Source organism: Oncorhynchus masou, chromosome 16 (assembly GCF_036934945.1).
Source record: "Oncorhynchus masou masou isolate Uvic2021 chromosome 16, UVic_Omas_1.1, whole genome shotgun sequence".
Taxonomy (NCBI): Eukaryota; Metazoa; Chordata; class Actinopteri; order Salmoniformes; family Salmonidae; genus Oncorhynchus; species Oncorhynchus masou.
The window spans coordinates 3,040,304-3,064,701 of NC_088227.1; the positions used below are offsets into that span (position 1 = coordinate 3,040,304).

General features: G+C 41.9%; 1 protein-coding gene across 4 annotated transcripts; it reads right to left on the reverse strand.

Moving 5' to 3' along the window:
* Positions 1 to 700: 700 nt before the first annotated feature.
* Positions 701 to 23,271, reverse strand: LOC135557355 (atrial natriuretic peptide receptor 2-like). Of its 4 annotated transcripts, none has more exons than XM_064990555.1 (24): positions 23,128 to 23,271; positions 22,452 to 22,511; positions 22,261 to 22,351; positions 21,731 to 21,863; positions 21,133 to 21,256; positions 19,707 to 19,811; positions 19,336 to 19,438; positions 18,624 to 18,769; positions 18,383 to 18,455; positions 16,436 to 16,580; positions 16,022 to 16,108; positions 12,763 to 12,906; positions 12,408 to 12,529; positions 10,351 to 10,495; positions 9,858 to 9,906; positions 9,670 to 9,777; positions 9,297 to 9,416; positions 7,168 to 7,261; positions 5,748 to 5,835; positions 5,349 to 5,488; positions 5,023 to 5,175; positions 4,221 to 4,319; positions 3,570 to 3,661; positions 701 to 2,762 (listed from the first exon to the last, which is right to left on the reverse strand). In XM_064990555.1, the coding sequence occupies exons 1-24, from the start codon at positions 23,164 to 23,166 to the stop codon at positions 2,652 to 2,654; spliced, it is 2,571 nt and encodes an 856-aa protein (XP_064846627.1). In that variant the 5' UTR covers positions 23,167 to 23,271; the 3' UTR covers positions 701 to 2,651. The 4 variants fall into 4 exon arrangements, with proteins under 4 accessions (XP_064846627.1, XP_064846630.1, XP_064846629.1 ...); XM_064990558.1 differs by lacking the exon at positions 23,128 to 23,271 and adding an exon at positions 22,708 to 23,092; XM_064990557.1 differs by lacking the exon at positions 23,128 to 23,271 and adding an exon at positions 22,703 to 23,092.
* Between the last annotated feature and the right edge of the window lie 1,127 nt (positions 23,272 to 24,398).

Below are 24,398 nucleotides of genomic sequence, written 5' to 3' on the forward strand. Positions count from 1 at the left end.
CTTTCCTGTACGTTTTTGGAGTGAAAACCTATAAGGCAGTAGCTCTCTAGGAACAGGGCTGGTGTAGAACCACATTTTCCATGAACTTACTAATACAAAACACATCTGTCAACACTGCATGTGAATGGCAGGCTGTTGAAGCTAGATTAGTGCAATGCTTTTCACTGAGAGTGAGGGTGCATAGTGGTGCATCACCACTATTGTATCTGCAATGTCACAACAGTTCATCACACAGGCAATATCTGTTTGTTTTTTTGTTCTGGGTCAAGCAGACATGTAGCTGCCATCAGGAGATAAACCTTAAATGTAATGTGTCAAGTTTCAATTGTAGTAACATTGTAAATAACACATACTTTTGCCATATATTTTGAATGGTTTATCTAAGCAATAAGTCATGAGGGGTTGTGGTGTATGGCTAATATACCACGGCTAAGGGCTGTTCTTAGATACAGCCCTTAGCCCTGGTATATAGCCATATACCCCAACCCCCGAGGTGCCTAATTGCTTACTTATAAACTGGTTACCAACGTAATTAGAGCAGTAAAAATACATGGTTTGTCATACCTGTGGTATACGATCTGATGTACCACAGCTATCAGCCAATCAGCATTCAGGGCTCGAACCACCCAGTTTATAATGCCAAATTATGTATTATTTGTGTTGCACCAGATGAGAAACATGTTATAAAGAAGTGAAGAAATTCAGAAGGATCACAGTTTAATTCTTATTTTGGTAGCAATGAGGTGTGTGGGAAATGCAACAGAAAACACAACCTCCCTACCAACAAAAGGTGCTACATAGCAATACAGAACAATAACGTGCTTACAGTATTTTACACATGGAATCAAATCAGGTAAAGATAATATCAGAATATAATATATGCTACAACACTGTGCATTTCAATTCATCATATTGGACTATGTGGACAATTAGACTACATCTCTGCAATTGATTATTTTCCAGATATCCTATGGCATTTGGGGTGTGATTCTGGTGGTCATTAGACTTGTTGGCGGCAATGTTAGAGACGCAAGAAAAAATCATGTGACTTGTGCTTTGAATTCTACACTGGCTAATCAAATTTTGTGCTTATTCCCTCTCCCCCATCCATCTCCATTACAATATACACTGCTCAAAAAAATAAAGGGAACACTTAAACAACACAATGTAACTCCAAGTCAATCACAATTCTGTGAAATCAAACTGTCCACTTAGGCAGCAACACTGATTGACAATAAATTTCACATGCTGTTGTGCAAATGGAATAGACAACAGGTGGACATTATAGGCATTTAGCAAGACACCCCCAATAAAGGAATGGTTCTGCAGGTGGGGACCACAGACCACTTCTCAGTTCCTATGCTTCCTGGCTGATGTTTTTGTGCAAGTAGGAGCAGGAGGAGCACTGCCAGAGCCCTGCAAAATGACCTCCAGCAGGCCACAAATGTGCATGTGTCTGCTCAAACGGTCAGAAACAGACTCCATGAGGGCCCGACGTCCACAGGTGGGGGTTGTGCTTACAGCCCAACACCGTGCAGGACGTTTGACATTTGCCAGAGAACACCAAGATTGGCAAATTCGCCACTGGCGCCTTGTGCTCTTCACAGATGAAAGCAGGTTCACACTGAGCGCATGTGACAGACGTGACAGTCTGGAAACGCTGTGGAGAACATTCTGCTGCCTGCAACATCCTCCAGCATGACCGGTTTGGCGGTGGGTCAGTCATGGTGTGTGGTGGCATTTCTTTGGGGGGCCGCACAGCCCTCCATGTCCTCGCCAGAGGTAGCCTGACTGCCATTAGGTACCGAGATGAGATCCTCAGACCCCCTGTGAGACCATATGCTGGTGCGGTTGGCCCTGAGTTCCTCCTAATGCAAGACAATGCTAGACCTCATGTGGCTGGAGTGTGTCAGCAGTTCCTGCAAGAGGAAGGCATTGATGCTATGGACTGGCCCGCCCGTTCCCCAGACCTGAATCCAATTGAGCACATCTGGGACACCATGTCTGGCTCCATCCAGCAACGCCACGTTGCATCACAGACTGTCCAGGAGTTTGGTGGATGCTTTAGTCCAGGTCTGGGAGGAGATCCCTCAGGAGACCATCCGCCACCTCATCAGGAGCATGCCCAGGCATTGTAGGGAGGTCATACAGGCACTTGGAGGCCACACACACTACTGAGCCTTATTTTGACTTGTTTTAAGGACATTACATCAAAGTTGGATCAGCCTGTAGTGTGGTTTTACACTTTAATTTTGAGTAATGACTCCAAATCCAGACCTCCATGGGTTGATCAATTTGATTTCCATTGATAATTTGTGTGATTTTGTTGTCAGCACATTCAACTATGTAAAAAAAATAATTAATAAGAATATTTCATTCATTCAGATCTAGGATGTGTTATTTTAGTGTTCCCTTTATTTTTTTGAGCAGTGTATAATATGAGTGCACATATCAAGTATATATCCCCCATATGGATATGAATAAATACAATAACTGCCAGAACATAAAATCACTGTACAAACTCACCATACAGCTCCAAGACTCTCGGGCAGTATAGAAATATATTTGATATCAATTGCACAATACAGCTGTTAAACACAAACTGTGGTCCATATATTATGCAGACAGAGACTATGAAGGCTAGTAGTTGGCTAGTTGCTAACTGGCACAGGGACTCCTCTGAACTCGGTGGATCTGAGGAGTGGGTCAGAGGATTCTTCTTTCTTTGCTTCCAGCCACCAAGTCGTCATTTCACCTTTTCCCTTTACAAATAAAGAGCAGTATCGTTGATACAAAGAAATGGAGGCTAAACTTGTAGGTCATACACCATCCAAAAGCAGCATACTGTATGCCTGACATGTCTGACAGCCTATCAAGACCAATGAATGTTGTTTTGCTTTTTCTCTCTCCTGAGAAAGGGGCTGTATTTGGGGAGCATGTGTGTGTCCTTGTAAATACTAAATGAGGGCCATTAGGGTTGGTAAGGGACAAGCACAAAGCAGCTGAGGCCGCTCCCTAATGGAGGCATGCAGTCTTTCAATGAGTATGAGTGTTGGGCCCCATCCCATGGGATCCACTTGCCCCCCCACCCCCCCCTCCCCTTCTCTGTCCACCCTCTACTAACTCCCTCCCTCCCTTCAAATCAAAGGTCTTCGGAGGGGGTGAATATAATACATTTTTGTTTTTGGCAAGATTTCTACAGCAACCACCATGGCCAAGTCAAAAAATGTCCTTAACATAGCACACTCTTAGCACAACACTTTTTTTTAACCGACAATAGCAGTTCACAAAACATACAGATAATACTATATTGTAAATTTGCTAACTAGGAGCATTCTTAAATTAGGTCAAACTAGTGTGAGAAGGTGATATGACAACACTATTGTTGGATACAGTTTGTAGTTCATAGGCCGTCTTGCATATGGCCACTGTCTTTCCCAAACAACGAACATAGGAGTTGTCAAGACAGCACAAACAGATCTGGGACCAGGCTAGATTTTCTCCTCATTAACCCTTGGCAACTGTGTCCTTATTGATACTAATGAGTGGGAAATGGCTGATTATCTTACCTTGACGTTTAGTGATCCTCGGCAGATCAGAGTGTAACCTCCCAGTGTGTTTAGCAGGTCAGCAGTGGCTCCACTGACCTGGATCTTCAGAGCTATGGACAGAATCACACTTTGTTTTATACTAGCTGGATTATAAATGACAGTGTTAGAAAAGTAACATTGTACAACAAGCAATTCAGTACTACAAAAGTAATGTTGTGCATCCTGCCCTATCACATGAGAAATAATATATTTTCATGTAGTAGCCTAAAAGCCACTGTTTCACGCTTTAAAATCACAGAGGGTCACTGTTTTCTACCCTCATTGTCTTTTTTGCATGGTTCCGAGGATTATAAGAGCTCAGTGAGGAGAACGGCTCTCTCTCGTGATATAACCCCTCTGCAGGGCACTGAAGAGCACAGACAGAGAAAATCCAGCTTGGCATAAAGGCAGAGGGGCTAAATCAGTGCCCCACCAATGGCAACCTCAGCTGCCACCCAGCCCATGAACAATATGCTCAACCTTAGCCAGGCTGAGTGGTCTGTACAGTCAGTTGGCCTGTTAAAGACCCTGAATCAGATAAAGAATCAGAATATTTCACTGTTACTTTGGCCTGCACTCTCACAGAGTTTAAATTTATATACTCAAGGGTTGTATTTGATCTTTGAGTACCTTCGCTTGTTGATTCCATCCGCGATGCTGTGTTCACTGTATCACCGAATAAGCAATACCGTGGCATTTTGGTTCCCACGACACCAGCAACTACGGGTCCTGTGGGGATGTATTTGTATTTGATTTACTATGGATCCCCATTAGCTGCTGCCAAGGCAAAAAACATTACAATACATTCATAACAGATTTCACATCATATTAACCATGTGCCCTCAGGCCCCTACTCTACTACCACATATCTATAACACAAAATTCATGTGCACATGTTTGTATAGTGCGTATGTTATCGTGTGTTTATATTCATGTGTCTATGTTTGTGTTGCTTAAGGTGTAGTTTTATCTGTTTCTTTCAAATATTATTTTACTGCTTGCATGAGTTACTTGATGTGGAATAGAGTTCCATGTAGTTATGGCTCTATGTAGTACTGTGCGCCTCCCATAGTCTGTTCTGGACTTGGGGACTGTGAAGAGACCTCTAGTGGGGTATGCATGGGTGTCCACAGACATCTCGGTGCATTCAATATGAAAATATCTCTCACAAATACAAGTAGGATTTAAACATGGGAAAACACACATTTTTTTATTTCAGATTGAATACATAGCACAAAATAAATGTACATTCTGTTAGCAAAACTGCCTAACATTTCAACAAAGGCAGACCAGATGCAATTGAGTTAGATATTTTGACCATTATTACCAATTATTACAATTATTCCACTCAAACAGTGAGACATCACAAGGTTTGTATTCAGTAGGCACAACCGTGTGCCCTAATGAACATAGCCCATTTGAACTTGTTTACCTGAGTGTATGCCAGCTCGTATCCTCAACTGCGTGGTGGGCTTGTGTGGGATTTTAAAGGCATGGCAAACATTGACCAGACCCAGAGCCATGCTGGCGATCTCCCCCGCATGGTTTATGCCATTCTCATTGGGAACACCAGAGACCACCATGTCTGGAGGGGCAGACACATTTAGATCAATCTTGATAACAATGCCCGAACACACACACATGGATGGGTGGACAGACGAACTAACAGACAGAAGGATGGACAGATTGATGGAGACAGACAGGCAGTCACAAACAGATGGATGGAAGCAGAGACAGATTCTTTGCCATCATACTTACAAGCGTCTCCTATAGTCTCCACCTTGTAGACATCATAATTATCAATGATGTCATCAAACGTGGTGTAGAGCTGATTTAGAAAGTCCACCACCTGGTGAGGAGTGCTTGAGCCAGAGAGCTCTGTGAAACCCACAATGTCACTGCCAACAAGGAGAAAGAAATGTTACTCATCTCTAAATCTTTAACTTGAAAAGGTAGACAGTGACAGCTGGGAGGGAATCTGGATAGAACTCTCTTAATGTATAAATAAAAACCGAATTCAACACCTCCATAGGACATAATACATGAACTAATGTGGATGTACCACAATACTGCACTCTCTTATGACTAGAGCCAAGAGTTTTTCCAGATCACGTGACCTGATTAGGAAAAACTCTTGGCCCTACAACTGACACCTGCCTGAAGTAGACTGTAGCATTGGAGTAGCTCTGAGCCTCTGCTGTGCGACCCTGACGAAGGTCATCGGCCACCGGCTTTGGTAACATACCTGGTGACAAGAAGTAACTTAAGATTCAAAACATTTTCCTGCCTTTCAAACTGTTTCATTCAGGAATTTTGTTGAATGTAACCAATGGTTTTGTATTCAAACAACTCTTTCTCTTCAAAATGTTAAAAACAGTATATAGCAACATCCAAATGTATTTTGGAAGCATTTATGTTGTCATTGTGGTACATTCTACTTCTTTACCACTAGATGACAGTGGAGGCAACACCACACATAATACACTACATGACCAAAAGTATGTGGATGCCTGCTCGTCCAACATCCCATTACAAAATCATGGGCATTAATATGGAGTTGGTTCGCTTTTGCGCTATAAAAGACTCCACTCTTCTGGGAAGGCTTTCCACTAGATGAACTAGAGGAACATTGCTGCGTGGATTAGCTTCCATTCAGCCCCGAGCATCAGTGAGGTCAGGCACTGATGTTGGGCGATTAGGTCTGTCTTGCAGTCGGTGTTCCAATTCATCCCAAAGGTGTTCGATGGGGTTGAGGTCAGGATTGTGCAGAGCAGACCATTTCTTCCACACCGATCTCGACAAACCATTTCTGTATGGACCTCGCGTTGTGTATTGTCATACTAGCCCGAACCATGAAAACAGACCCAGACCAATATTCCTCATCCACCAGACTTTACAGTTGGCACTAGGCATTGGGGCAGGTAGCGTTCTCCTGCCATCCGCCAAACCCAGATTTGTTTGTCAGACTGCCAGATGGTGAAGCGTGATTCATCACTTCAGAGAACGGGTTTCCTCTGCTCTAGAGTCCAATGGCGGTGAACTTTACTCCAGCTGATGCTTGGCATTGCGCATGGTGATCTTAAGCTTGTGTGTGGTGCTGTAGTTGCATCCAGAGGCAGTTTGGTACTCGGTGGTGAGTGTTGCAACCGAGGACAGACGATTTTTACACGATACGCACTTTAGCACTAAACGGTCCCGTTCTGTGAGATTGTGTGGCCTACCACTTTGAGTCTGAGCTGTTATTTGTCCTAGAATTTTTTACTTCACAATACCAGCACTTAATAAAGTTGACCGGGGCAGCTCTTAGCAGGGCAGAAATTTGACCAACTGACTTGTTGGAAAGGTAGCATCCTATGACGGTGCCACGTTGAAAATCTCTGAGCTCTTCAGTAAGGCCATTCTACTGCCATTGTTTGTCTATGTAGATTTCATGGCTGTATGCTCAATTCTATACACCCTTTAGCAACAGGTGTGTCTAAAATAGCAGAATACACTAATTTGAAGGGGTGTCCACATACTTTTGTATATATAGTATAAGAAGCCATATCGTGGACCATTTGTGGTTTCATGTACTTACTGTATAGCAAACAGTCTGTCTTTTGTTTCTCTTGGAGAAGATCCTGTGTTCTCTCCGCTACAATGGCCTCTAAATGCTTACTGTACTTTTCCATCTAGAATTGTAACAGACGTCATGTTATGCAGTGTACATATAAGAAATATATATATATATATATATATATATATATATATATATATATATATATATATATACTGTTTGTTGCTAATTATGAAAGCAGTTCCAGAGATCCATACACAACAGATCTACATTTAGATCTAAAGCCCAAATTATTTTATATTACAGATTTGTGATATTCATGACATGTATTGTGATAAACATAATAATCAGTCTGCTGATTTTCTTTCTCCAAATATATAACATTTTGATTTAAAGGTTCAGTAAGGGCTCTATTCAATCTGTATGGAGGGAGGTCAGCATTACAGTTTGATAGAAATTTAAAGGAAATGTTTCCACGTTAACGGAGATTCACGGTAAATGCTGCATAAATCGGCTCAATCGGAAATTACCTTTACATTTCTGTCACACAATCAGTAACGCTTCAGCAATGCAGATTGACTAGAGCCATAAATTAGAATTTTGCCCACAATTATACCAACGTTTCTGTAATATGTTAATAAAACGGGTGGGTCTAATCCTGAATGCTGGTGAAAAGCGCATTCCAGACAGTGTCTATTCCACAAATTACCACCGGCTAAATCTATGACGTTAAAATGCCCGTTTACTTTGTTCCATCTGACTGCGCAATCCACTCTCATCATCCCTGCTAGGCCAGTTATAAACATTTACATTTACATTTAAGTCATTTAGCAGACGCTCTTATCCAGAGCGACTTACAAATTGGTGAATTCACCTTCTGACAACTTGATCTCCACTATAAAAAGCATCTAGACATTATCTCACATTTCTTTTAAACTAACATTTAGTTTTCAACAGTGGAGATTTGTACAAACCTTGCTGTCTGTCTGCCTCTCCAACATTTGCAACATTATTTCAATAATCAAATTCGATCTCCAGCTGTCCCATTGCAATGAACGAGTCGGGACAAAACAGACAGACAGACAGATAGGCAGCGTAGGCAGCGTTTCTCAGTACTTTTTAGCCATAGTTGGCTAGCTAGCAAGCAAGGGATAAGAACATTGCTAGCCAGTATGAAAATGGAACATTTAGAATGAACGACTGGGTCCATAGATACAGAACAACACCAGCCGACTTGGGTAGCAACCCTAGAATTGTGTCTGGACTATATCTGGTGGAAGGATGAAATAATATGAATAAATTAATCAAAATAACCTTTTTAATGAAAATATGTCAATCATTATTTGAATATGTTGGTAACCCGTTGTAAAAAAGTGATAATGCCCTCGAAGCCGGTGTTTGGAGGATATATTGGCACGGTTTGACCTCGACTTCGTCTCAGGCCTAACATTGCCCATGCCAATATATCCTCCAAACACCGGCTTCGAGGGCATTATCACTTAAAAATGATTTATGATTAGTGAATGCCTAATGTAGTTATTTTCTTAGATAGGCCGACTTCTCCTGATTAGCTGAAATCGTATTTTTCAAAGCCATTTTAGCTGTTACGCTAAACCGGGGGAGAACCAGGGGAGAATGACTGCCCCCTCATTCAATCCATGAATTTCAAGGCCGACCGGGGTACTTCAAGCATTGTTTGCAGAAAACAGGATCCCCATTATAGTGAAGGAGAAAAGGGCAATCTAGAAAGAAAAGGAGTTCACATGTACAGTATGTGGTAGGGATTAACCATGGCCAGGAAATGAAAAGGAAAGGAAGTTAGGAAAGGAATCTCACTCAGAAAGGAGGATAGGAAAGGGAGCGCAAGCTGCTTCGGGGCTGCACCTGGATGCATCTCCAGGGAGGCCCCGGCTAAAGGCAGTGTGAGAAGCAAGTGTTTGTGCCATGAAACTAAATAAATACTGCACTCTGACCCACAAAATTGGTTTGCTAGATTAAGGATTGTGTATTAAGAAAAGGTAAGGAAAGGGAACTTCAAAACAATATGTAGTTTAATTGAGATTTGCAGCTGTTGGTAAGTAATGAATTTGTTAGCTACTGAAATAACTTACTCACCCTTTAAGTGGCCAAATGTTATATCATAGCATTACCAGATTCATCATCATGTCCACAGGGCTGACTTTGTGTGGGTTCATTTTATCCAGCATCTTCTTCACCTGCTCAAAAGTCGGTCTCAATGTGACATTTTGAGACCAGCACTTCTTGATCAGCTGTTGAAGTATTAGAGTAGAGATACAACAACAAAAAATGTTTTGCATCTTTGGCACACTTACAGTACAACTAAAGAATTTTACCCCAAACCTTGAATGGTGACATACACAAACATGAACAAAGAAATACAAGGTAAAAAAATATTTGGGTGTAAAATGCTCCTTAAAGTGCTTAAATGAATAGATCTGAATCATTGGACAAAGTATATTAAATAATACACCACGGCAAATTTCAGTGGATTTTGTCACAGACCTCACAGTAATCTCCCCGGTCAGGACAATCAGTATCCGCTTTCCCAGCTTTCAGTTCAGGCAGGGAAGGGCGCCACGTGATATCCAACTTCACGCCCTCTGTTTGGTCCTGTCGGAGAGGTGTTCATAGAAAACAATGTGCCTGGTCAAAGGTCATTATCATTAGTATTATCTTTGTATCATACTTACTGAAAGGAGGTCAGAGCGAGTGGCAATCTCAACTAAGATGATAGAGTAGCTGGGGAGGAGAAGACACAGAAACCATTGAACACATCTAATAACACCAGATCATACAGATGGTATCACCATATCCCAGATTTTTCATGCATGCTCTTTTATAGCCTACATGTCTGAGACTCAATTTAGCATAGCATAAAACTACTGACATATAGTAAATCACTTTGGATGAAAAACTTGCAGGTACTGTTGTGCTGATTTAAACAACATGTCCATGGTCTAGTATTTAAGTCATTACCATACCAGCATAATAATATTACATACAGTAAATACAATTGTTATCACCAGGGTCGGGCTTAATTCCATTTCAACTGTAAATTCACAAAGTCAAATTTGAATTTCCCTCATTACTTTTCAACTGACTGAATTGAAATGGAATTAGCCCCAAACATGGTTATCCCCATGGTGCAACTATATAATAGCTGTCGCAGTTGGGCTACAGTACCTGTAAATGTCAGCAGCCGGAGTGACATTAGAGCTGCTTCCTAGGAGGACCTCAGGGGCATAGTATATACGGTAGGTATCCTCACAGTGGAACCCATTACTGACTACCTCAAAGTCATCCTTTCTGTAGGCTGTCAGGCCATAGTCTGGAACAACACAGGATAAATTCAATTTTCAAATGTTTTCTTTTGCTTTGTTACTGGTCCTGTGTACTCACTAATGTAAACCAAACATAATATGCTACAATACAATAACATTTAATTGTCCTTTGTGAAATAAATGTTGCCTTTTCTTTCTTATGCTGTTCAAAATCTCTGAAGTTTATATACACCTTAGCCAAATACATTTAAACTCAGTTTTTCACAGTTCCTGATATTCAACCCTAGTAAAAATTCCCTGTTTTAGGTCAGTTAGGACTTTATTTTAAGAATGTGAAATGTCAGAATAATAGTAGAAAAAATGATTTATTTCAGCTTTTATTTATTCCATCACATTCCCAGTGGGTCAGACGTTTACATACACTCAATTAGTATTTGGTAGCATTGCCTTTAAATTGTTGAACTTGGGTCAAACGTTTCAGGTAGCCTTCCACAAGCTTCTCACAATAAGTTGGGTGAATTTTGCCCAATTCCTCCTGACAGGGCTGGTGTAACTGAGTCAGGTTTGTAGGCCTCCTTGCTCGCACATGCTTTTCAGTTCTGCCAACACATTTTCTATAGGACTGAGGTCAGGGCTTTGTGATGGTCACTCCAATACCTTGACTTTGTTGTCCTTAAGCCATTTTGTCACAACTTTGGAGGGATGCTTGGGGTCATTGTCCATTTGGAAGACCCTTTTGCAACCAAGCTTTAACTTCCTGACTGATGTCTTGATATGTTGCTTCAATATATCCACATAATTTTGCTCTCTCATGATGCCATCTATTTTGTGAAGTGCACCAGGCCCCCCTGCAACAAAGCAGCCCCACAACATGATGCTGCCACCCCAGTGTTTCACAGTTGGGATGGTGTTCTTTGGCTTGCAAGCCTCCCCCTTTTTCCTCAAAACATAACGATGGTCATTATGGCCAAACAGTTCTATTTTTATTTTGTCAGACCAGAGACCAGACATTTCTCCAAAAAGTATGATCTTTGTCCCCATGTGCAGTTGCAAACCGTAGTCTGGCTTTTTTTATGGCAGATTTGGAGAAGTGGCTTCTTCCTTGCTGAGCGGCCTTTCAGGTAATGTCGATATAGGACTCGTTTTACTGTTGATATAGATACTTTTTTACCTGTTTCCTCCAGCATCTTCACAAGGTCCTTTGCTGTTGTTCTGGGATTGATTTTCACTTTTCGCAACAAAGTGCATTCATCTCTAGGAGACAGAACGCGTCTCCTTCCTGAGTGGTATAATGCCTGTGTGGTCTCATGGTGTTTATACTTGCGTACTATTGTTTGTACAGATGAACATGGTACCTTCAGGCGTTTGGAAATTGCTCCCAAGGATAAACCAGACTTGTGGAGATCTACAATTTTTTTCTGAGGTCTTGGCTGATTTCTTTTGATTTTTCCAGGCACTGAGTTTGAAGGCAGGCCTTGAAATACATCCACAGGTACAACTCCAGTTGACTCAAATGATGTCAATTAGCCAATTTTCTGGAATTTTCCAAGCTGTTTAAAGGCACAGTCAACTTAGTGTATGTAAACTTCTGACCCACTGGAATTGTTATACAGAGAATAATAAGTGAAGTAATCTGTCTGTAAACAATTGTTGGGAAAATTACTTGTGTCATGCACAAAGTAGATGTCCTAACCGACTTGCCAAAACTGTAGTTTGTCAACAAGATATTTGTGGAGTGGTTGAAAAACAAGTTTTAATGACTCCAACCTAAGTGTATGTAAACTTCCGACTTCAATTGTATATACTTGAAACAACATAGTGTAAGCTGCAGAGGAGTTCCTCTGGAGCAGGTTAGGGGTTAAGTGCCTTGCTCAAGGACACAACAGTAGAAGATAAAGGCATGTTGAGATATGGTGCCTGCCTACACACTCCTACAGAGGGAAGTCTTAATTGTATCACCTGAGATTTTGCAAACCCAGCGGTCGTCAATGACGCAATTCCTTGAGTGAAGTCTGCCATGAAACATCTTGTGTTGGTGGAGATAAGCCATTCCACGGGCTATATCAGTAGCAAAGGACAACCTGTGTGCCAGCATAAATGAAGAACACAAAGAACATAAATGAAGAACACACAAAAATATGGTTCTATTACATCACGGTCCTGACACATATTGAGCCTAGTTCTAGACTAAGAAGCATGTTTAATGGAAATGCTTTTAGTGCAGGACTAGGTTAATGTCCAGGAAACCGCCCTACATAGTGCAGTATTCTCTTTTCAGACAGATGGTAGAAAAAGCTGATATCGTGACATTCACCTGAACCCCCAGTTGATTGGCACATCCTCATTCAGGAGGACATCAGCTAGGCTTCCTTTGGGGCAGTACTCAGTGATGATACTGACGTAGGGGACCTCAATGGAACCACCAATAAACTTGGAGAGATTTGGGTGATCCAGTTCCCTAAGGAAAAGCAATGCCATATCTAGAAATGAACTAGTGGTGCAAATGTGTCATATCCAATCGCACCGGATGTCAACAACAAATCAACATCCAATTTTAGTTGATGTTGAGTTGTCCACGAAGGTGAATTTATTTGAAATAAACCAAACTTTGAAATCACCCTGCCGTTGATATGTTGTTGAAATCTAGGTTGAAATGAAGCCAAAGAGGGCGCTTTTGGTCATTGACTGCAGGAAAGGTCTACATAGGGTTATGTGTTTACGTGCTGCTGTGCGTTTTGTTGCCAAACTTACTTTGCTATCTGACAACTTCACGTTTTTTACTTTTTAATTACCGTTTATATTTTTTGTTCTTCCCTCACCCAACTTTTTTCACTGTAGACGTTTTATCTGGACATGGTTCGTCAGGACTTCCAACAGCCGAAGCTAAGTAGTAACATTAACATGATGCTTTATCTGGACATGGTTCGTCAGGACTTCCAACAGCCGAAGCTCAGTAGTAACATTAACATGATGCCTTCTAATTGCAGTCGCTGTACTCATAATATACAGGAGAACGATCGCCTTACGGCAAGGATAGCTGTGCTGCTAGCCCAGCTTCAGACGCAATCGTTAGGCAAGGGTAATTTCAGTGTAGAAAAGGATGAAACAGCGTCTGTGCCACCAGTAAGTACAGATGGTAACGTTAGAAGTATAAATCCCCTCGCACGGTCCCCGCAGCCAGACAACTTTCTCATGGCTTCTGGAGGGAAATGCTGTAGGAATGATCAACCGGTGTCACTCATTCAGCCGACAGAAACTTTCAACCGGTCCCATTAAGCAGCAAGTCGGAGTCAGAGGCCGAGCCTTCTCTGGTCTCTACTCCTGCAATACATACCTACACGTACGCTATGGTCACAAGACGCAGGCCTCCTAATTGTCCCTAGAATTTCTAAGCAAACAGCTGGAGGCAGGGCTTTCTCCTATAGAGCTCCATTTTTATGGAATGGTCTGCCTACCCATGTGACAGATGCAGACTCTGTCTCAACCTTTAAGTCTTTACTGAAGACTCATCTCTTCAGTAGGTCATATAATTGAGTGTTGTCTGGCCCAGGAGTGTGAAGGTGAATGGAAAGGCTCTGGAGCAACGAACTGCCTTTGCTGTCTCTGCTTGGCCGGTTCCCCTCTCTCTACTGGGATTCTCTGCCTCTAACCCTATTACAGGGGCTGAGTCACTGGCTTTCCGGTGCTCTTCCATGCCGTCCCTAGGTGCGTCACTTGAGTGGGTTGAGTCGCTGACTAGGTCTTCCTGTCTGCCCCCCCCGCTGTGGCGGAGATCTTTGTGGGCTATACACGGCATTGTCTCAGGATGGTAAGTTGGTGGTTGAAGATATCCCTCTAGTGGTGTGGTGGCTGTGCTTTGGCAAAGTGGGTGGGGTTATATCCTGCCTGTTTGGCCCTGTCCAGGGGTATCATCGGATGGGGCCACAGTGTCTCCTGACCCCTCCTGTCTCAGCCTCCAGTATTTATGCTGCAGTAGTTTATGTGTCGGGGGGCTAGGGTCAGTCTGTTATAAATGGAGTATTTCTCCTGTCTTATCCGGTGTCCTGTGTGAATTTAAGTATTCTCTCTCTAATTCTCTCTTTCTCTCTAATTCTCTCTTTCTCTCTTTCTTTCTTTCTTTCTTTCTTTCTTTCTTTCTTTCTTTCTTTCTTTCTTTCTTTCTTTCTTTCTTTCTCTCTCGGTGGACCTGAGCCCTAGGACCATGCCTCAGGACTACCTGGCATGATGACTCCTAGCTGTCCCCAGTCCACCTGGCCGTGCTGCTGCTTCAGTTTCAACTGTTCTGCCTGCGGCTATGGAACCCTGACCTGTTCACTGGGCGTGCTACCTGTCCCAAACCTGCTGTTTTCAACTCTCTAGAGACAGCAGGAGTGGTAGAGATACTCTCAATGATCGGCCATGAAAAGCCAACTGACATTTACTCCTGAAGTGCTGACTTGCTGCACCCTCGACAACTACTGTGATTATTATTATTTGTCCATGCTGGTCATTTATGAACATTTGAACATCTTGGCCTTGTTCTGTTATAATCTCCACCCGGCACAGCCAGAAGAGGACTGGCCACCCCTCATTGCCTGGTTCCTCTCTAGGTTTCTTCCTAGGTTTTGGCCTTTCTAGGGAGTTTTTCCTAGCCACCGTGCTTCTACACCTGCATTTTCTTGCTGTTTGGGGTTTTAGGCTGGGTTTCTGTACATCACTTTGAGATAATTGCTGATGTACGAAGGGCTATATAAATAAATTTGATTTGATTTGATAAAATGCAATTGTGTTCATTGTCCGTAGCTTATGCCTGCCCATACCATAACCCCACTGTCACCATGTGGCACTCGGTTTACAACGTTGACATCAGCAAACTGCTCGCCCACACGACACCATACACACCGACTGCCATCTGCCCGGTACAGTTGAAACCGGGATTCATCCGTGAAGTGCACACTTCTCCAACGTGCCAGTGGCCATCAAAGGCTTTTGCCCACTGAAGTCAGTTAAGACGCTAAACTGCAGTCAGGTCAAGACCCTTGTGAGCATGCAGATGAACTTCCCTGAGACAGTTTAAGCAAAACATTTTTGGTTGTGCAAACCCACAGTTTCATCAGCTGTCCGGTCTCAAGACAATCCTGCAGGTAAAGAAGCAGGAATGTGAATGGCCTGGGCTGGCGTCGTTCACATGGTCTGCAGTTCTAAGGCCGGTTGGACATACTGTCAAATTCACTTATGGTAGAGAAATGAACATTACATTCTCTGGCAACAGCTTTGTTGGACATTGTGCTGCACATTTTAGAGTGACCTTCTATTGTCCCCAGCACAAGGTGCACCTGTGTAATGATCAAGCTGTTTAACCAGCCTCTTGATATGCCACACCTGTCAGGTGGATGGATTTTCTTGGCAAATTTTTTTATTTTTTATTTTATTTGATGTTAATTCAACATGCTTTTGCCTGATGGGATACTACTATGTGACTTTTATCAGATCTTCAGTAAGTGATGAAAATGTTGCATGAGATCAATCAAAATATATACTCTAGGTAATTGTGTCTGTGTACGGGGTTTTAGGAGTACACACGTTGTACTCACCTCACTTCTTTCACCTCCCTCCTGATAGTTTTGGAGAGGGTGAAGTGTTTATTCTGGATGTGTTTCACTGCTACAGTCCTTCCATCACTAACCAATAGAAAATAATGACTTTTTTTTTGTTATCAAGAAAAACAGCAAACTTACTACACGTTGACAGATGCAAAGCAACAGGTGTTAAAATAAACATTAGTTATACAAATAAAACTATGTCCCTCATACAATAATTGTCTGAGAATATAGTTGACGACTGATAAGTGCACATTGGATAAGTGCATGTACTCCGTTTTAAGTGCATTGCAGTGCACTAGTTCTGAATCAAATACATTATTATCAATAGCCGTGAATGCAGTACTTCCCCCTTTAACTGTGTAATAAATACCATGCCTTAGACATGTGTTATGCAGTACGTCTTACTAAATGGCAGGCTGGATGAAGCTCTGCTTGTAGGTGGTGTTGACCACAGTGCAGACTGTCACGTCTGTAGTTCGGCTCACACTGGAGTTACTCTTCACTGGCTGGAGACTGGTCGTACTGCAGAAGCCCATGTAACACACTTTACCTGCGTATGCCAACAAAAAGGAAACTATTAGGTATAGAAATGTATGTAAAAGACTCCATTCCCCGGATGGCAATTTGTGTGCAGCATTGAAGAAAACATGTTTGGATGCGTGACATGCTCTTTTACATGAATTCATTTGCTATATTGTGCGAGATATGTTAAAGAAACAAAAAAATAATCCCGCAAATTACAATTGTGAATGCTAAAAATTACCATCCCTGGACAATACAACCAGTGGTATGTGAACTCTTTGGATTTCTGCATACATTGGTCATAAAATAGATCTGATCTTCATCTAAGTCACAACAACAGACAAACACAGTGTGCTTAAACTTAATAACACACAAATGATTGTATTTTTCTTGTCTATATTGAATACATAATTTAAACATTCACAGTGTAGGTTGGAAAAAGTATGTACCCCTAGGCTAATGACTTCTCCAAAAGCTAATTGGAGTCAAGAGTCAGCTAACCTGAAGTACAGTCATTGAGACGAGATTGGAGATGTTGGTTAGAGCTGCCCTGCCCTATAAAAAACACTCACAAAATTAGAGTTTGTAATTCACAAGAAGCATTGCCTGATGTGAACCATGCCTCGAACAAAAGAGATCTCAGAAGACCCAAGATTAAGAATTGTTGACTTGCATAAAGCTGGAAAGGGTTAAAAAACTATCTCTAAAAGCCTTGATGTTCACCAGTCCACTGTAAGACAAATTATCTATAAATGGAGAAAGTTCAGCGCTGTTGCTACTCTCCCTAGGAGCGGCAGTCCTGAAAGATGACTGCAAGAGCACAGCACAGAATACTTCCAGAGGTTAAGAAGAATCCTAGAATGTCAGCTAAAGACAGAAATCTCTGGAACGTGTCAACATCAACATGAACATCTCTGTTGACGAGTCTACGACACGTAAAACACTAAACAAGATTGGTGTTCATGGGAGGACACAACGAAAGAAGCCACTGCTGTCCAAAAAAAACCCATTGCTGCACGTCTCAAGTTCGCAAAAGAGCACCTGGACGTTCCACAGCTTTACTGGCAAAATATTCTGTGGACAGATGAAACTAAAGTTTAGTTGTTTGAACGAAACATACAACACTATGTGTGGGGGGAAAAAGACTCAAAAATGAAAAATGAATTCCCAAGTTTATCAATACATTTTGCAGGAGAATGTAAGGCTATCTGTCCGACAATTGAAGCTCAACAGGAGTTGGGTGATGCAACAGGACAATGACCCAAAACACTGCTTCAACAGAAGAAAATACGCCTTCTGGAGTGGCCCAGTCAGAGTCCTGACCTCAACCCGATTGAGATGCTGTGGCATGACCTCAATAAAGCAGTCCATACCAGACATCCCAAGAATATTGCTGATCTGAAACAGTTTTGTAAAGAAGAATGGTCCAAAATTCCTCCTGACCGTTGTACAGGTCTGATCCGCAACTACAGAAAATGTTTGGTTGAGATTATTGCTGCCAAAAGTTATTAAATCCAAGGGTTCACGTACTTTTCCACCCTGCTCTGTGAATGTTTACATGTTGTGTTCAATAAAGACATGAAAACATAGAATTGTTTGTGTGTTATTAGTTTAAGCAGATTGTGTTTGTCTATTGTTGTGACCTTATCAGATTACATTTTATGACCAATTTTATGCAGAAGTCCAGATATTTCCAAATGGTTCACATACCTTTTCTTGCCACTGTATGTATTGATTTGCATTGCATAAGCAAGCAAAAGAGTTCACCTGTTTGCTTTTTTCACTTATTTTCTCTTTTATAAATTCATCTCAGATGACATCTCATCTTACCAAACATTATATTTTTATAGTTGATAATCCAGCTTTCGTCCCAAAACATCTTCTGTTTCTGGTACTGGAACCACTATAGAGAAAGAGAGAAGACATCTATCAAAAACATCTGCATTGGATGAGAATGATTTGCCAGATCATGACCAAACTCTGAAGTGAGTTTGTTTTGTGCCTGGTCTGGATGCAAGAGAATATAAAAAGGTAGTATTGTTTGGTGTATATGTTTTGTTTGGTTTCTCACCACCATGGTTAAGATGAAGCCACCGAAGAAGAGTGTGACGGGCAGTCCGATGGCCACCTTGATGGTGATGGACATGGGGCAGGCACCACAGTCCGCCGGGCACGTGAGACAGCTCTCCTCCAGCTCGCAGACGTCATCCCCACACACTGAGATACACACACACACAGACGCACACAGGCGCGCACACACACACACACACACACACACACACACACACACACACACACACACACACACACACACACACACACACACACACACACACGACGCCCACACGCACACGCACACACACACACACACACACACACACACACACACACACACACACACACACACACACACACACACACACACACACACACACACACACACACACACACACACACACACACACACACACACACACACACAAAATCCCATGTAACTATTATGGCACAAGAGTGCCTTGAAATAACTACTGGGAACCTGGGAAGCCAGTTGGCTCATCAATAACATTAGCGTGTCAATCTAAGCACCAAGAAGAAAAGATTACCACTACGACCCAGGCTAGAGTTTAACACTTCTGTGCAGCAACAACATCCTAATGTCTGTATTTTTCCGTAACAAATAAAGAACAAAGTTTGGTGCTCACCACAGGGGTGAGCCTTGAGTAGCAATAGCAGTTTTGCATAATAACAAATTGATACACTACTGGTGTTAGCAGCACACTGACCTTGAGCACTGACAACCAGCACCTTGGACTCCAGAGCTGCATGCATATGTCCAATTTTGATATGTGCAATGACTGAGGTCACTCCTACATGAATGAGAACCACCTGGATGGGACCGTGATTAAAACTCAATTGTCAGATAGCTACCAAAGCACATAAAGACAACATGAGCACTATTGTTTACTACTACCCTTAACACAGTATCATGCCCATACTGGCTTCAATATTTCTTTTCACATTGTCCTTTTCCACCCAATTCCAAAAACAATGGTGGATGCTTAACCAGGCCAGAGCAGTACAGCTTGGTTTGGTTCAGCTCGGTTCGGCTCAGTTGTGTGAATAGCTCTTACATTTACTTTGCAGTGGTAGGTACCTTTGATGTCCAGAACTTCTTGCTCATCTTTCCTGCTTTGGACACGGTGTGTGTCACAATCTTCCCGTCATCAGGGATCCACGGGCCACAAATACCGCCGTGCCTCTGTGGGGGCGACACGATTGGGTTAGCATCATAATCAAAACCAATCTAAATCCTTCAATCTTCCGCAATGTTATACCATTGTACTCAACAAACAGTGATTGGTGGGTGGGGGAGAGAGAATGAGTGCTAACAAGCAGAGATGGACAGTTTTTTCTGTTACACCTATTTGAAATATGTATTTCAATGACTTCTGACAATTTTGAAATTTGTTTTACTCTGGGCTGAACTACACTCCAATGGATTTTGTAACAAGGCACTTTTGAGAGCTGTAATTTGTATTTTCAAAGTACTTGTGTATACCATTTTTATTTTGGATCACAATTTTGTGGCTCTCTTTCACACTAAATTGGTATCAGAAGTCTTATGACACTATTGTGTGAAAGAGTGTCTGTTATTAAATTAACTAAATGTAAATGTACATGGTACATGGTAAATTGTATGTTTATTTTCACACATACTGTACATTTAGCAGACATTCTTATCCAGAGTGACTTACAGTCATGTCACAGTCAAAGCAAGGTTTCTGTAACTGTTACTGAGAATGTTGTTGCTGTACGGGCCGGCTATTTGCAAATGTTTTTCTTTTTTTTTAAATGCAAAATACATACTTGATGCCTTTAGGTCCTTTGCACACAAATCAAATGTTTTAATGTCAGCAGCAAGTTAATGGGTTGGCCTCAGGCCTCAGTGTATCTGTAAGGGTCTCAGCTGCCCATGTAAAATAGGGCAGCTTTTCCTCACACACAAAATAAATTCCAAGGGACTCCAAATGCTACTGTTGCTACCATTATCTTTTTTGTATGCCTCTAGCCCAAAAAGTTGCTTAAAGTCAACCCCTATAGCCCCTACCCTGGCCACTTGAGTAGACCTAAAAGTGTTGAATAAAATAATAGAATAGCATTATTGTCCATTTGGTAAGACCAGAAATGTATCTTCTGTCTATTTCCCGACAACTTCATACATGCACATGTTGAGAGCTATGCCCCTGGATAGGTGTTATAATATGATACATACCATTCAATCAGAAGGCAAAGTGGAGGCACAATATTACTATTGCTCACTCTTATCTAATCCTCTTACATCTATCAAGTAGCCTAGCCTGCATCTGTCTTCCCCCTCAGTGTACTTTCATCAGACTGGCAGCGACCCAATACAGACAGGGAAGCCCAGGATCATGTTCATTTAGCCATGAAACAGAAAACATTTTAAAATGAACATTTATTATTAGACAAGTCCATGTAGACTCTCCCTGTTTCAGTCCGTTTTCTTACGTTTAGTGCCCAATGAACACAACCCAGATTTTTAGGGTGACAGTACTGACCATGAGAGCCAGAGGGCAGGAGTGAATGTTTGCATGGTAAATGCAACAGTTGATCTCGTTGGCGCTGTTCCAATTTGCGGGACAGTCGTGCTTCTCACAAAACCTTTTGGCTTCGGAGGCGTTGCTGGAGAGTGGTGGGTAGATAGACAGATAGATCTTTACAGTCTGTTTAAACAGCAATTATGTACAGTATCTAAAGGCATCCAGATATGAGGCTACAGTAAAACACAGGAGATTCACGGGTAATATATTTAAAAGGCCCTATAGGATATACTTGGTTACCTCAACAACTTTTTACACAAATGTTGACAGAGTAATGTAATGTAAATTATATCTTTACACTAGATTGCGAAGATATGCCTCAAACATTTATATTATAGATTGGACTTTTAAGTGTACACAGTAGATGGCAATCTACTTATATTGGATGCACAGTAGATCTACTGTGTACACTGTAAGTTTCAATCTATTAAGTAAATGTTTGAGTATCTTTCTCGGCATTCCCATTCCCAATCTTCCTCATGTTGTGGTCATCCATCAAATGTACGGACGGATAGGCAGATAGGTTTGGAGTGAATTACAGACATTACAGGCTTACCTGAACTGGAATATTTTGTTTTTGACTGCATACTCGTAGAAGTCGTCTGATGCCGTGATGGTGTAGGTGACATTGAACTCCTCCCCGTCCGTCACTTTCTCCGGTGGCCGCAGCACCCACGACATCTCCAGCCCTGGACACACACACACACACACGGACACACGGACACACACACACACACACACACACACACACACACACACACACACACACACACACACACGCACGCACGCACGCACGCACGCACGCACACACACACACACACAGACAGACAGACAGACAGACAGACAGACAGACAGACAGACAGACAGACAGACAGGCAGGCAGGCATGCAGGCAGGCAGACAGAGACACACACTGTTGAGGAAGGACTTTTTTGTGTGTATTCTCCAAGATAAGGTAACTAACGACAACAGAAATCATCAAAGCAATATTTCTGCACTTTCTGACCATCAAATTATTAGCACTACAACAACAGCCCGCCTTCCCTCCTTTAAGGCAATTCCACACAATGAATGGGGTTGGACTTACCTCCACAGTTGATCATGTTGTAATCATTAGGGCTATCTAATGGCCAACAGTCATACTCGGTGTTATCCAGATCATGCCAGCAATCGACAACCTACGTGCAACAGATTAATCCATCAAAAAGCTTAAACAATGCATAGTATATAAAGTAAATAAATAAAACAATAAAATAAAAAGTAACATTTTTGGCCCACCATCGGATTTAATGTGACCTCACATGTGCGCTCAGACTCAACACTAGCCTGTTTGGTAATCTGTTGGCAAAATCAAAATTCAAAGAAAAGCAGTGAATTCATAATAAAATGCTATTTAGGTAAGTGAGGCAGCACTCACTGAGAAAATCACCCTCTGATGTAATTACCCCATATAACAAACAGTCACCACAGATAGAGAACATCAGAGCAGGTGACAAATGTACTGACTAAGGATATGAAAGAAAATGTACCTTACAAATCTTAACCAGACTCAGACATATGCTGAGCAGCCCTGTTTCCAGACAGACACTTCTAGCCAGAGTGCAATCTACATTTGCCCGGTGAAATGACGCAGGTCATGTCTGCAGCCACAAGTGTTTCTGACACGACAACAAAAGCAAGGGTGTTCCCTCAACAATAATGAGCATATTATTTCTGTGAACAAAATCCAAATGACATTCGCCATGTTGTGGACGTCTGTATGCACTAATGCTCAGACTATGGAACAGCTACATTGAGATAAATTCAATCACACCAAACGTACCTCCAACACTCCTCTGGTCATAGATATGGTGGCACTGCCACCTAGTCACAGGCACCATCACAACAGCTTGGTTACATGCACATACAATGTACACTCTACAGACAACATCCACAGTTTGTGTTGTGCACTTACCAAGAAGAGGGATAGGTATAGGGCTATCCATAAAGCCATGAGGTCTGTTTCTGTGTATGGCAAGCTCCAGAATGACTAACTGACCGACCAACTATGTGTGTGAGCGAGTGAGTGTGTATGAGTGTGTGTGTGTGTGTGTGTGTAAGAGAGAGTGTGGGAGCATGTGTGTGTGTGCCCAGATTGCCCTCTACTCTCAACGGAGGTACTGAAGCCCCCTTAATTGTTCAATCAGTAAAAATAGTCTCTCCAATCAGAGATTGGGGATTGGCTCTCTGGAGCTGTGGCTCACCTTCACCTTCACCTAACCTTCACCAACACCAACAGGAAACAACCAACAGAAACAAGTATTTGGTCATGAAGTTGCCCCTCTCTTTTTTAAGCCTCCATTGAGTTTTAAAAAACAAATTGATTGATATTGTTGTGTATGTAGTCTGTGAAACGAGTATGTAGTGGTGTTACATTTAACAGTCTCTGAGTTAAATGTACACAAGTGAATTTGCTGTGTACCTTTCACACACAACTGTTTCCTGGAATATCATATCAAGTGTAAGTATCTACTGTACATGGACAATGGACCATTTCCGAGAAGTATAAAAAATAGCAAAAAGGTAGAAACTGGCCCATTGCATGCACTTACAGTATACAACACTCACAATTGCGATGAGATTAACAACCCAGGGATCTACCACCTCTCAGACTTGCGGTCAATGAGAATGAAACAGCTATAGCACAGATTTCTATGGTCCCGTGTGGCTCAGTTGGTAGAGCACGGCGGGTTCAATTCCCACAGGGTACCAGTATAGAAAAAGTATGAAAATGTATGCACTACCTATTGTAAGTCGCTTTGGATAAGAGTTTCTGTTAAAATGTACACTGGGGTTGCCCAAAAAGTTAAATATTGCAGCTTTAATTTGCAATACAAGAGCACGGTAATAACAGTAAAGCAGTAGAAATGAGACCACTGGATGAAGTTTACAGTCCATGTCTGAGAGAATATAAATGCAGAACAGTCAGCAACAGTAACATTAGGTTTAGGGTGGGCTAGCTTTCCAATTAATTCAGGGTACGTTTTTGAGTAAGTCAAAGTTGAGTTTCAACCAATAAAGGGTGATAGGTTCCCAGCAGTTCTCAGTCAGTCAAGCAAATCAGAGTTAAGGAACTAAAATTTGTCTGAAATAGTAAACTGTTGAGAGCAGTTTATTTTATTAAGGTCAAATATACCTCCTTTCTAACTGTCCAATGATTTTCTGTAGCACTTTAACAAATTACTT